At 40.9% G+C, this 15,341-nt stretch overlaps 1 protein-coding gene across 1 annotated transcript in view; it reads right to left on the bottom strand.

The window, feature by feature from the left end:
* Positions 1 to 13,340: 13,340 nt before the first annotated feature.
* nup42 (nucleoporin 42) overlaps positions 13,341 to 15,341 on the bottom strand; it is a 28,008-nt gene continuing 26,007 nt past the window's right edge. The window contains exon 7 of the mRNA XM_048558093.2: positions 13,341 to 15,092. Within this exon, the coding sequence (XP_048414050.1) occupies positions 14,452 to 15,092 (641 nt within the window). The 3' untranslated portion in view covers positions 13,341 to 14,451. The remainder of the gene's footprint in view (positions 15,093 to 15,341) is intronic.

Below are 15,341 nucleotides of genomic sequence, written 5' to 3'. Positions count from 1 at the left end.
CAGTTCTTACGTTTTTTTTTGTTTTTTATTGACTACTCACTATGGTTATGCACCCTCACAGACTTTTACAGAAGATACAGCTGTCACATTCAATTCTTTTCTTTACCTCATTGCCAGAAAAGCTGGACCACAACTGTGGAGAGAGGGCCACAACCTATGGAGAGTGCCAGACGTAAAGATTCTGAGGAAGGGTCACCGGACCTGAAATGTTAACTCTGTTTTATGCTTCACAGATGCTGCCAGACCTGCTGACCTTTTCCAACAACTTTGTTTTTATTCCTGATTTATAGCATCTGCAGTTTTTTTGGTTTTTTATAAAGATCCTCACGCCCTTGCAGGAACGGGGAGTAGAGTTCTCTGGGGAAAGTTGGGACTGTATTAGTGGCAATGGGGAGACAGGAATGTCCAGTAAACCAGTAGCAACATTGCATTCTGCTTGTCTGGAATGTACATTAAGGCAAGCATACTAGTTTGCATAACCGATTATGCATCTTCAACAATTAATTATTTCCTTTATGAAGTGGAACCAAAGAGCCAGCTCAACGAAAGAGGCTGTGGCCTGAGCCACGTATGAGGAGGAAGCTTGTGAGCCAAAGAACAGGTCGAGTCCTCAAGGATGTGGGTGCTAGATTGGGTCTGCTGCAGGTGAGGAGAAAGTTTACCTGATCCTCAACTTCATTAATCTGTTAGTAAGAGCAATCACCATACAGCCTTTGTGGAGACAAAGATCCATTTTCACATTTTCCCCTGCTACATTTTCCGTGAAGGTCCACAATTAGCATGCACTCCATGTGAATCTGCATTGCTCTGTGGCTTAAGGCCATTTGTTTGCCATCAACAAAGAGGCATTTACTACTGCTGAATCATCTTTTAGCCCCAGCAATGTCTTCCTATGCACAACGGTCATTGTGATGTTATTTAAATTGTTCCAAGCAGTTGATACGGCTTTGAAATGAAACATTTGCTAAGAGGTCATCTGCATGCACTGATAACTACAAGATATAGGACCAGAACTAGGCCATTCAGCCCATCGTATCTGTTCTGCTATTTGATCATGGTTGATTTGCTTCTCAATTCTACTGCCTTCTCCCCTTACCCTTAATACTCTTATCAATCAAGAGCCTGTCTACCTCTGTCTTAAATATGCTCAATGACTCGGCTTCCACAGTCCTCTGTAGCAACCTACAGATTAACCACACTCTGACTGAAGAAATCCCTCCTCCTCTCAATTTTAAATGGTCGTCTCGTTAATTCTGAGGCTGTGCCCTCAGGTCCTAGCCTCTCCTATTAGGGGAAACACCTTCTTCATGTCTACTCTATCCAGGCCACCCAGTATTCTGTAAATTTCAATTGGATCACTCATCACACTTTCAAACACCTTTGAGTGCTGACTCAGAGTCGACAACTGCTCTTCATATGACAAATCCTTCATTCTCGTAAACTACCTCTGGACACACTCCAAGGTCAGTACATCCTTCCTTTGATATGGTGCCCAAACTGCTCACTATGTTCCAAACGCTGACTGGTCAGAGCCTTATCCACCCTCAGCAGTACATCTCTGCTCTTGTATTTTAGCCCTCCTGACAAGAATGCTAGCAGTTCATTTGTCTTCCTAATTGCCAACTAAACCTGCATGTTAACCTTAAGAGAATCATTAACTAGGGGTACCAAGTCCCCTTGTGCATCATGTTTCTGAAGTCTTTCCCCATTCAGGAAATAGTCTATGCCCCCATTCATCCTACCAAAGTGCATAACCCTATATTTTCCCCACATTGTATTTCATCCGTCACTTCTTTGCCTATTCTCCTGGCTTGTCTAAGTCCTTGTGCTGCCTCCCTACCTCCTCACCACTACCTGCCCCTCCACCTATCGTTGTATTGGTTGCAAACTTAACATCAATGCCCTCAGTTCCTTTGTCCAGATGATTAATGTATAATGTGAGAAGTAGTGGTCCCTATAGTGACCCCTGTGAATTCCACTAGTCACCGATTGCCATCCTGAAAAACATCCCTACTCTTTGCCTTCCGTCAGTCAGCCAATCCTCTATCAGTACCTTGCTTCCAAACACCATGAGGTTTTCCTGTATTTAGTAGCTTCCTGTGTGCTACCTGGTCTCCTGGAAATCCAAATAGATTACGTCTACTGGTTCTCCATTGTTTAACTTGCTTGTTACATCCTCAGAGAATTCTAACAGAATGGTCAAGCATGACCTCTCCTTGAAAAATCTGTGCTGACTCAGCTCTATGTTACCATGCACTTGTAACTACTCAGCAATCTTATCCTTAATAATGGGCTCTGACATCTTACCAATGACTGAGGTCAGGCAGATGGCCTATAATTTCCTGACTTTTTCCTCTTCCTTTCATAAACAGCGATCTCACAGTATCCATTTTCTGATCCCTCTGTTATCCTTCCTGATGCCAGTCATTCCTGAAAGATCACGGCCGATGCCCCTACAATCTCCTCAGCTATCTTCTTCAGAAGTCTGGGTGACTTGTCCACTCTCAGACCTTTCAGCTTTCCCAGCACCATCTCAATGATTTGCTGCCTGAGTTTCTTGAAGCTCTCGTATGTCTTCCACTGTGAAAACTGAGGTAAGCAGTTCCCCCATTTCTTTGTTCCCTGTTACTACTTCTCCATCCTCATTTTTCTGTCATCCAATGTCAAATTTTGCCTCTCTCTTACCTTTGAGATATGGAAAAAAATGGTCTTTCAATCTCTTTTCATATTACTAGCTAGCTTACTCTCATGTTTCCTCTTCTCCCCCTTATTGTTTTCTTAGCTATGAAACTTTGCCATTCTCTGTTTCGGTTCTCTAATGGCCCAGGTACACTTCCTGCCTTGGTCCCCTTGGGTGCTTTCACTGCACTTGTAGGGCTTACAACAGAAATGAAGGCATCGAACATTTACAACACTTCCCTTGAGACAGCCAAAGTAAAGCACGCACTTGAACTGGAGGTCGAAGACGAACTCAACAGATACACACTTGCTACATGCAGTCAGGTTTCTGAAATGTCGAGTCCCTCAACTGGGCAGAAATTCATTGGGAAAGCAATGTTATTTCCATTGGTTTTATACTTAAAGAGTTACAAATGCATGTAGACAGGCTCCTCTCCAATTGAAGCCAAGAAATTTGGCTGGCTTCAGACGAGGGGGCAATTCATTGCTGAAGTTTATCTTGGCAGTGAGAATCCTATTTTTGGACCCTTGTCCACTTAAGTCATCATACCCAGCATTATTTCCATTGCCTCAGAAAGCAGAAGATTGGGCCTATGTGCCAAAATGGATATGAAGGCTATCAAGTGACAGGCAGCAGAAAGTAGTAGTAAACAGTTGTTTTCAAAATGGAGGACAGTGTACAGTGGATATTCTCAAGGATTGGTTCTAGACGAGTGATTATCTTGATATGTTTTCGTAAATTTATACTTGTGTTTATTTGCACTGATGGTTGAAGGTACCAGAAAGCATTTAAAAGGGCTTGTGAGATTCTGAACTTCAGATATAGAGGAATAGAGTACAAAAGCAAGAAAGTTACAAAGAAGAACGACAATGAAACTGTGGTTTTGTCATGGCTAAAGTATTGCTTCCAATTCTGGACAGCACCCTTTAGAAAGGTTGTGAAAGTTTTCGACAGGATGCAGAAAAGATTTATGAGAAGTGTTACTGTGATGAAGTACATCAATTATGTAAGCAGAATCTGAGATTGTTCTACTTGGAGAAAACAATACGATTTAGAGGAGGTTTAGGAAAGTTGGTCAAAATCAAAGGGAGTCTGAAAAGGATAGATGGGCAAAAACTGTTCCCTTTGGCTGATATTATCAAGAAGCAGATGATTTAGCTTTCCTTGGCAGAAGAACAATATATGGAACAAGACAAATTAGGGACTGCAGACGCTGGAGAATCTGAGATAACAAGGCGTACAGCTGGGTGAACACAGCAGGCTAAGCAGCTACAGAGGAGCAGGAAGCCTGATGTTTCAGGTGTAGACCCTTCTTCAGAAACAACGTTTATATGCAGTAAGTTGTTAAGATCTGGAATGCATTACCTGAGAGAATAATTCATTCGTGGCTCTGAAATGCAGCCACAGAGCACAAATTTGAAGGATTGCAGGAAAGGGCAGGGGAAGGAGATTTGTGTATGCGATGCATACAGAAGTCCCCAAATGATCTTCTATGCTATAACCATTCTAGGATTATGGGCCTGATGCAGAAACAAATCAAATAAGGCAATATTAGTTAATGCAGTCTTATAAACATAATAGGTGCTCTGTAAAGTGTGAAGCTGGATGAACACAGCAGGCCAAGCAGTATCTTAGGAGCACAAAAGCTGACGTTTCGGGTCTAGACCCTTCATCAGAGAGAGGGGGATGGGGAGAGGATTCTGAAATAAATAGAGAGAGAGGGGGAGATGGACTGAAGATGGATAGAAGAGAAGATAGGTGGAGAGAACAGTATAGGTGGGGAGGTAGGGAGGGGATAGGGCAGTCCGGGGAGGACGGACAAGTCAAGGAGGCGGGATGAGGTTAGTAGGTAGGAAATGGAAGTGCGGCTTGAGGTAGGAGGAGGGGATAGGTGAGAGGAAGAACAGGTTAGGGAGGTGGGGACGAGCTGGGCTGGTTTTGGGATGCCGTGGGGGGAGGGGACGAGCTGGGCTGGTTTTGTGATGCAGTGGGGGGAGGGGAGATTTTGAAGCTTGTGAAGTCCACATTGATACTATTGGGCTGCAGGGTTCCCAAGCGGAATATGAGTTGCTGTTCTTGCAACCTTCGGGTGGCATCATTGTGGTACTGCAGAAGGCCCAGGATGGACATGTCATCTAAGGAATGGGAGGGGGAGTTAAAATAGTTCGCGACTGGGAGGTGCAGTTGTTTATTGTGAACCGAGCGGAGGTGTTCTTCACAAGCTTCAAAATCTCCCCTCCCTCCACTGCATCCCAAAACCAGCCTAGCTCATGCCCGCCTCCCTAACCTGTTCTTCTCTCACCTATCCCCTCCTCCCACCTCAAGCCACACCTCCATTTCCTACCTACTAACCTCATCCCGCCTCCTTGACCTGTCCGTCCTCCCCGGACTGACCTATCCCCTCCCTACCTCCCCACCTATACCCTCCTCTCCACCTATCTGCTCTTGTATCCATCTTCAGTCTGCCTCCCCCTCTCTCCCTATTTATTCCAGAACCCTCTCCCTATCCCCCTCACTGATGAAGGGTCTAGGCCCGAAACGTCAGCTTTTGTGCTCCTGAGATGTTGCTGGGCCTGCTGTGTTCATCCAGCTCCACACTTTGTTATCTTGGATTCTCCAGCATCTGCAGTTCCCATTATCACTCATCCCATTATCTCAGATGCTCTGTAAAGGTTTGCTTTGAGAGTCAGATAGAACAGTGATCGTGTTATATGGAGAGAAATTTAAATAATTTGTTAATTATACAGTTGTAGGTGACTAACTACATCACAGAAAATATAATAATAAGACCTATACTCATGAAATATCAACGAGAAATTATAGTTAAGTGAACTTATGATTGTGGGAGAGAAGGCCCTCGCTTGGATAATGTGAGACAGCAAGTCATACTACATCCACATGATAGGTCTAACAATTTTGCTTGTTTTCCTTAATCATCATGTGAATGTTAAAGCATAAAGCAAATAGAAATCTCATGGTCAGACCACAGGGACACATGATTTAATTGTATCAAGTGTCTTCCCTAATTGAAATCAACTAGTGTGTTTCATGACCTTCATTAGTTCAGATATCATACTTACATTAGTCAGAAGTCGATCCTAATAACACCAAGTACAGGTATTATGCAACATTCTATTTCCCATTGTGGGATACAACTTAGATTAGATTCCCCACAGTGTGGAAACAGGCCCTTCGGCCCAACAAATGCACACTGTCCCCCAGAGCATCCCACCCAGACCCATCCCCCTATAACCCACACACCCCTGAACACTATGGGCAATTTAGCATGGCCGATCCACCTAGCCCGCACATCTTTGGACTGTGGGAGGAAACCGGAGCACCCGGAGGAAACCCACATAGACACGGGGAGAATGTGCAAACTCCGCACGGACAGTTATCCGAGGCTGGAATCGAACCGGGGTCCCTGGCACTGTGAGGCTGCAGTGCTAACCACAAATTTAATGGTGAGATGCCTCTCTTTTAAGAAGGAAATGAGGAGAATTATTTTCTCTCAGAATGTAGTTCGTCTGGAATTTTCTTCCCAAGAAAAGAGTGAGGGCTGTGCTATTAAATTTATTCAAGGCTAATTGAGATGGATTTTTGACAGGCAAGGAATCAAAGATTATGGAGGGCAGTCAGGAAATTGGAGTTGAAGCCATAACCAGACCAACCAGGATCTTACTGAACTATGGGGCAGCTTGAAAGGCCAAATGACCTATTCCTTCTCCAATGTCCCATGTTTCCTGACAGTACCATGGATCTGACTTCAATTCCACCCTCAGGTGACTGTCTGTGTGAAGTTTGCACATTCTCCCTGTAGCTGCATGGGTTTCTGCTGGGTGCTCTGGTTTCCTCCCACAGTTCAAAGATGCTCAGGCTAGGTGCATTGGTCACGGTAAATTGCCCACAGTGTTTAGGGATGTGCAGGCTTAGGAGGTTTACCCATGAAAAATGCAGGGTTACAACAATAGGGTAGGGGGTGGGTCTGGGTAGGATGCTTTTCAGAGGTTCACTGTTGATTCGATGGGCTGAATGGCTGTTTCCACACTCTTGCGATTCTATGATTCTATGTCCTTGTGTCCTATTACGTCTTAGTATGAAATGAGGCTTATTCCCCCAATAATCTTCATAATAGCTCAGTAAAATGTTATCATTTGCAGGAGAAATAGTTTTGAACATCAGTGGAAGACAAATGACAGTATAAAGAACAGTTACTGCTTTGCTGATATACATATTGACAATACAAACAGAATAAAAAAAACATTATCTTTACCATCTCCATCATTTGTTTTAACTGAAGCTAAATGAAGATAAAACATTTACACAAAGATGTTTTAAACTGCAATATTTACGTAAACCATCTAATCTGCTTTATATTCTTGGACAATAAAATGACTTCCATATGCATTTGTTGCTGAGTTACACAGAGTTATAGAGTCATAGAGTCATACAGATGTGCAGCACAGAAACAGACCCTTTGTTCCAACTCATCCAGGCCGACCAGATATCCTAACTCTAGTCCCATCTCCCAGCATTTGGCCCATATGCCTCTAAGCCCTTCCTATTTATATACTCATTCAGATGTCTTTTGAATGTTGGAATTGTACCAGCCTCCAACACTTCCTCTGGCAGCCCATTCCATACACGTACCACCTACTGCATGAAAAAATTGCCCCTGAGGTCCCTTTTAAATCTTTCCCCTCGCATCTTAAGCCAATGCCCTCGAGTTTTGGACGCCCCCACCCTGGGGAAAAGACTTTGTCTATTTTACACTATCCATGCCCCTCATGATTTTATAAACCTCTACAAGGGCACCCTTCAGCCTGCGATGCTCCAGGAAAAATGGACCCAGCCTATTCAGCCTCTCCCTATAGGTCAAACCCTCCAATCCTGGCGACACCCTTGTAAATCATTTCTGAACCCTTCCAAGTTATATATTAGAAATGTATGCTCCTTTAGTTAAAAACGTTTTGTGCTGCAAACTGCTGGAATTGTGAGCTGTTCAAAGTTAAAGAGGCATTTGGACTCTTGGTGAATGGCTAAACCATCTCAATGAAATTTAAAGGAAAAAGTAACAGGAACATCCATGCCAGAAATAGAATTAGACTTTATACAGAAAAAGAATTAAAGCTGGCAAGAAGGATTGAATTAATGAAGTGAGAAAAAAAGATAGATATGAAAAATCATATTTTTCAATATAACTTCTTAAGAGCTTCTGGAAACTATATATATCTATAAGAATAAGACTTTTGTTTCGGTTGTTCCCCTTTGGACCTCCGAATTTGAATGGCATTGCAAAATGGAAAACTTGCTAATTAGAAGGTTCTTACATCTTGGACATTTGCCCTAACTTCCCCTTGTGAATTTGATTTGTTTCAACTTTGCAGATGCAACAATTTTTCCAATCACATGGGCAGGTGATGGCAATCTTTGGTTTTTGTAAAGTAATAGCAATGCAGCTTAACGAGTGTACCAATTTGTAGTAATTTGCAATTCATGGTCTATTTCTTGCTTGCCATAATTTCATAGAATTTTTGAACACGAATAAGTTTTCAGATTTAAATTGCCATTATTTTCCCAGCAAATTTCTAAGCTGGTATATTATGTGCAAACGGTATTTTTCACTTATACATAAAAGGGCAATGATTAATTAAATCATTATTTTCAGACAAACAATAAGTAGAACAAAAAGTAAAATACCTTATTTAAAATCTTGTGTAACTGAACATTTAGCAGGTCTGTGATGAGAGCAAGTATAGGTTTAATTAATATTTCAGATTAATGACCAATTACTACAGAAATTGCCTAACCAACTGCTTCTGATGGAAGGTCATTGACCTGAAATGTTAACTTCACCTGATTTGGTCAACATATGCAGTCAATCTGCTTATTTTATTCCAGAATATTCTGTGTTTACTAACATATGAATATACAAAATAGGAGCAGAAGTAGACCACTCAACTCATTGATCCTGCTCCACCACTCATTAGATCATGATTGATCAGTTGGTGTTCTGAAGTCCACATTCTGGTCAATACTTATCAGTCCTTGATTCCTCTGCCGAACAAGAATCTATCCACCTCTATCTAAAGATATTCAATGACCAACCTCCAACCACCATCTGAGCCAGGGAGTTCCAATGTCTCTAAGATTCTTTTCATCTCTGTCCTAAAAAGGCAACTCTTAATTTTAAGACACTGTCCTGGACTGATTCACAAGAGGAAACCTGGTTTTTGCATCCACCTTGTCAAAACCATTCAGAATCTTATACACGTCAGTCAGTTCATCCTTTACTCTTCTAAACTCCAGTGGAAGCAAGACTAACATGTCCAATGCATCTTCGTAAGACATCCTGCTTATTACCGATATCAATTAAACCTCCACTGAACCAATGCATGTACATCTTCCATTCATAGAACATAGAACAGTACAGCACAGAACAGGCCCTTCAGCCCACAATGTTGTGCCGACCATTGATCCTCATGTATGCACCCTCAAATTTCTGTGACCATATGCATGTCCAGCAGTCTCTTAAATGACCCCAATGACCTTGCTTCCACAACTTCCAGGAGACCGAAACTAAACCCAGTATTTGAAACGTAGTTTCAAATTTGATATCAAATCATGCATAACCAAAGCATAATATCCCTAGTTTATTGTTCCATTCCTGTCATAGTAAAAGCTTGCAACTTTCTTGATTATTTGCTGTGCCTGCATACTAACATTTTATGACTCAAGCACCATAACACCTAAGTCCCTCTGCATCTCAGACTTCTGCAGTTAGTGCTGGGAAGACCAAGAAGTGGAATCAGTATTGGTGCTATTATAGATTTTTTTTAGATGACCTACAGTGTGGAAACAGGCCCTTCGGCCCAACAAGTCCACACCGCCCTTTGAAGAATCCCACCCAGACCCATCCCCCTATAACCCACACACCCCTGAACACTACGGGCAATTTAGCACGGCCGATCCACCTAACCTGCACATCTTTGGACTGTGGGAGGAAACCGGAGCACCCGGAGGAAACCATGCAGACACGGGGAGAATGTACAAACTCCACACAGTCACCCAAGGCTGGAATCGAACCTGGGTCCCTGGAGCTGTGAGGCTGCAGTGCTAACCACTGAGCCACCGTGCCGCCCTTCATAGGGCCTATAGTACAGAAAAATGCCTTTCTATCCATCAAGTCTGTGCTGGTCAAAAACAACCACCTAACTGCCCCAATCCCATTTTTCAGTATTTGGCCCATAGCCATGTATATCTAAATACTTCTTACCTGATATGGGGGTTTCTGTCTCTACTACGCTATAGTCAGTAATTTCCAGATTCCCACTGGCGGTCTGGGTGGAAAAAAAATTCCTCACATCTCCTCTAACCCTCCTGCCCATTACTTTAGATCTATGCCCCCGGTCATTGAGCCCTTCACCAGGGGAAAAGTTTCTTCCCGCTTACCCTGTGCAGGCCTCTCATAGTTTTATACTGTGCCTCCCCTCACTCTCCTCTGCTCTAAAGGAAACAACTCCAGTCTGCCCAATCTCTTTTCAATGAAGGAACCAGTTATCAAGGTGCTCTTGGATGAAATAAAGAAGGATGTTATTATCTCCTATAGATATGCTTGAGTTCTCGGTGAACAGTTTGCCCTTTCTCTAGAAGCTATATTCTGAGATGATGAAAAACACAGGTTGGAAAAGAGACAGTTCCAGCTTTTGTCACAAATTTATTTTTTTCTCTATCACCTGGCACAGTGGCTCAGTGGTTAGCACTGCAGCCTCACAGCACCAAGGACCCGGGTTTGATTCCAGCCTCGTGTGACTGTCTGTGCGGAGTTTGCACATTCTCCCTGGGTCTGTGTGGGTTTCCTCCCACAGCCCAAAGATGTGCAGGCTAGGTGGGTCAGCCGTGCTAAATTGCCCATAGTGTTCAGGGGTGTGAAGGTTATAGGGGGATGGGTCTGGGTGGGATGCTTCAAGGGGCAGTGTGGACTTGTTGGGCTGAAGGGCCTGTTTCCACACTGTAGGGAATCTAATCTAAACGCAGCTGTTGAAATATAGTCCAGTCTATATTGCAAATCCAACTCTATTGTCTGTCCAAGCTGATTAACAAGCAAGCAAGCCTTTCAGCTCTCAATATGTGAAATTATCACACATGCAACTTAAAACATGTCATGTGAATTTCTTGTTGCTGACTGAGTTGCCTGGTTTCAATGTCCTTAGATAAATTAGTAATTTAATTGTGGGTGGTTTTCTTTATTCTAGACGAGTCTCACAATGTTTGCTTTGATTTGTGGCCAGGTGACCACTGCAGCCATTTCAGTCCACATTATTTTGTTAAAAAACAATTTAAGTCCATGTAAGGCTGCAGATGTAATAACCAAATGATGGAAGTAAAAATTTGATAGCTCATATTTAGTGCTATCATAAAAACAGCAAGATCTAATGTACATTGGCCAGACATATGTCTGTAATAAGGGATACAAGCAAATTGCTGAAATAGAGATTGCACTAAACAGGAGCAGTAGGAAAAGTTTTAAATGTCTGTTGCCACACAAGGATCTTACACATGAATGTTAACATAATTTTACATTAGTAACTGATTAATTGCTCTCTTATACTTTTTGCAGCATTTCCAATATTACCCATTTTTTGGCACATGGCCTTCTCTCTTGTAATGAATGGTAAGACAAGAGTTAAAAATGATTGATTTTTTTTTAAATTGTGGGATTGCTATGTTGAGGGATTGCAGGATGGGTGTTGGCAAACTTTCAAAATACCGGATGGGTGCATTGCTTCAGACTCATTGAACACTGTCTGACTTAGGCCATCCTAGGCAACCCTGTGTGATGCTACTAGTGCCCTCACCGATTAAAGCCCTCCTCTTCTAAGAATCAATAGGACCCTCAGTTCTGTCCTCTTGAAACTCCAACCCTTGCTATTGCATTATGCCGTACAAGGTACTGCAGACCATTTTGACTCTCAAACTCTAACTGCTAAATGCTGAAGGTCATTCTCACGTACAGATAGGTAAAACACATTCAGATTCTTGAGCTTTCTTCATGACAATTGTATCTCAAAAACAGGCATCAATGTCTTCACAGGCCTTCTGAGAGTAACCCTCATATTTAGGGAGAAAACTACTAATTCTGCTTTGAGAAGTGACTAGTACAGAAAGCTTGACTTACCTAGAACAAAAGCATTAGCTATCTCCTTGAAAAATATTATGAATCTGAAGGGCTAGGGTTCAAGTCCCTGTCTACATTTTTATTGAACTTTATTCACTAGGGCAGATATTATGGGATGAACAGACTCCTTCGGCAGCTAAGCCTCTACGATGTCAAGTAGTATGGAAAGAGATCAGGAGTAAGGCATTGAGATAGAGAATTAGCCATTATCACGTTCAAGGACAGAGTGGGTTCGTGGGCTGAATGGCCTATTCCTGCTTTTCTTTTTTATGTTTATCCTTTATCCCTCGAAGCAGCAGGTTAATCAGGACGCTCGTATTTTGCTAGCATTTCTCATATTGCTGCAATTCATCTTGGTCTGCATAGGTAGCACGCTTCCTGGATAGACAAGATGTGCAATGTACATCAGCCACACAAGGCTCAATGGAAATGGCCAGTGAACTACTGGAAGTCAACCACAAGATACTTAAAAAAAACCTAAATCTCAGAGCAATTCCTATGAACAGAATCTTTCAATTAGGCAAAGAAACAACAAGGAAGTCTAATTACTAAACAGGAATTTTACCTGCTATTTGTTTGGACCCTTCAATTTCCTGTTCTCCCTTTCACTGGGGATTTCAAGGAAACCCAATAATTCCAAGGTAAAGTGAAAAACCATGTAGGAGTTAATTGCCTTTACTATATTTCAATTGGCAGCCTGCCTCGCATGAGGTTTCATGCACACAGCTGAACACACATGGTAAAATTAGATGGCAGATTGGTCTGCTTGAGCACTCTTTTAACCAACCACGCATATACCCAAACTTTTCTCTAAAATTCTCCCCCTCCTCTCATCTTTAAAAACACATCATAAAGTTCAGTATAAATTGGTCTCTGAGCCATAAAGTGAAATGTATAAGAACAATTTTAAAAGATTTTCTCCTTCTTTTAAACCTGAATTATATTGCTGACATAACCAAAATCTATTTCAAGATGATGGATATTTCCATCCCAGCTTCTGACTTTGGTAGTATATTTATCATCTTCCATTATCATTTGTTCTATGTAGACAAACTTAAGTACTTGTTAGTTTGGCAAATGGCCAAACTAACTTTAGAATTCTTCAGGATGATGTAGAGAAATTCACTGTATATGTTGCAGGAAGATGGAAGGTAGTGCATTTGGGAGAAAAATAGTTGAGTACAGTATATAATGGAAAAAACAAATAAAAGATGTAGATGAACAAGAACATCTTCAGATGTACAAATAATTCCTTGGAAGTGCTGATATGGTAGGTATTTTCTTCTGTTCATGAGGGAGAAATGGGCTCACTAATGAAGAGACAAAAATAAAAGAATTGCAGCCTTTAAAACATTGAATTACATGATTAATACCATAGAAAAAAATTTGTAAAATGAATGAAGAATGTGTTTATCCTCTCCAAAGAAATGGCCAACTCAATTCATAAATATTTTGATCATAGTAAATATAAACAATATATAATTCTGTATTTGGCACTTTATTTTGATTTGCTAAATAGCTCATATAAAAGTACTAAAAGCAGCAAAATGAGCGAACGAACAAAACCCTACATACAACAGATGAACACTCATACATCAGTTACCATTAGTAATTCATTGATTGTGAAGGGATTTGAGACTTCCTGGCAATATGTTAAATAACTTGCTTTTCCTTTCTAAAATGAACAGATCTAGAACTAGCACTCAAGTAATAATTTGAGTCACAAGAATGTGTAAACTATATAAGCTTCAATTTCATAATTATAAGGCTTAAAAAAAGTACAAAAATACAAGAATTGTGGGCATGGATGATTATCAGGTTTTCATATATAAAGGTCAAATCAGGCAAATTACAGTATACATTTTATTTGGGATAAGTAGACAATCTGTGTTCCTAGGATGTATCAAAATGAAAACACTCCTGCTGTGCATATTTATACATGAAATTTAAAATACCATGTTTTTGTAAAATAAAAGTATTTCTTTGAACAATTACAATCAGTACTGTAGATAGTTAAATAAACTAAAATTAAAAAATGCATTTAAACTTATTTTTAAAAAGTTGTATACAACATACAATCTTTCCTGTTGAAATAATTTATCCAAAAGGCAGCTCAAGAAAAATTCAGACTTTAAGCTAAGGGAAATTAATATCTTTTCTGCTTACAGTAAATTTGCAGCTTGCAAATTATAACTCCAAGTTTCAGTGCTTCCAACATTCATTAATATATTCACCTTCTTCCCCCCTAGTCACTGGTACAAATGAATCATTTATCACTCTGCACACCTCCCTCAGAACAGCACATATTTCTGGTACAGGAATAACTACTGGTGCATTTATTTTAGTTTTACCAAACAGAGCCGTGCAATTTACTGATTTTTGTGATTTTTTTTAGTTGGGGAAATTGAAGAAAGCATGAAAAGTGTTGGTAGAAAAAGAAATAATAATCTATCCAATAAATTACTACAATGTTAAATCCCTAATATTGTGGATATTAATAGATATAGCAAGAGTTAAAATAAATTCAAAAGCATATTTTCTGGTCTAAAAAGAATGATGGTATGTAATCAACGTAATTATTACTTAGTCAAATTTACACATTTAGAAGTTCGATGGGTGGTGGCCTTAAAGGGATCCTTCCTAAAGTGAACTTCTTTGCTTCAAATTCTTGTAAGTCATCTGCTGAGAGTTCTGTCCGAGGTGTATACAATTTATCATTTCCACTGACTGGATTATTGCCAACAGGAATGTTCTGGGACTGAGGTACAGATGCTGCAGCACTCCCAAAAACATTTGTTGTCGCTGTTGTTGCTTTGCTCCCAAAAGAATTTGCTGGTGCAATTACATTTCCCCCAAAAACACGTGTTGCTGTTGTTGTTACGGTACTCCCAAATGCTGAGGATGTTGGTACTTGAGCAGGTGCAGAACCCCCAAAACCAGGGGAACCCATTGTTGGGTTGCTTCCAAATGGAGCAGAACTTCCAAACACTGGGGCATTTGGAGTTGAACTGGTAGCAGAGCCACTGAAAGCACCACTGGCTGAAACTGGTGTGGAAGTGTTAAATGCAAATGTTGATGAATTTCCAAACACAGAGGAAGATGCAGCTGGTTTGGTTTCAAATCCTGACAGAGGTGCTGAAGAATTTCCAAATAGTGATGTTGTTGTGGCAGTGCCAAATCCAACACTTGGTTTGAAGCTAAATGAGCTGCTGCTTACAGAGCTGGAGGCAAAACCTTAGGAAAGAAACAAAACCTATGTGAGACACATAATTTCAGTAAGCCAGAGGGAAAGAGATCTCAAAATTGACATGAACACACAACTGCTTTACTTATAACCTATTCATTAGCGTTACAGGCCACATAAAATTGACTTGGGAAACTGTGGAAATGAAAATTCCAGAGGTTTCATTTATTTCAATAGTAGTAGGCATAATCCACACAATTAGTCCCTAAAAATTAGACCAGCAGTCTCAAATGATTAAG

The sequence above is a fragment of the Stegostoma tigrinum genome, chromosome 2 (genome assembly GCF_030684315.1).
Source record: "Stegostoma tigrinum isolate sSteTig4 chromosome 2, sSteTig4.hap1, whole genome shotgun sequence".
Classification (NCBI taxonomy): Eukaryota; Metazoa; Chordata; class Chondrichthyes; order Orectolobiformes; family Stegostomatidae; genus Stegostoma; species Stegostoma tigrinum.
Note: the sequence above shows the minus strand (reverse complement) of the source record. Positions and strands in the feature narration are given on the sequence as shown.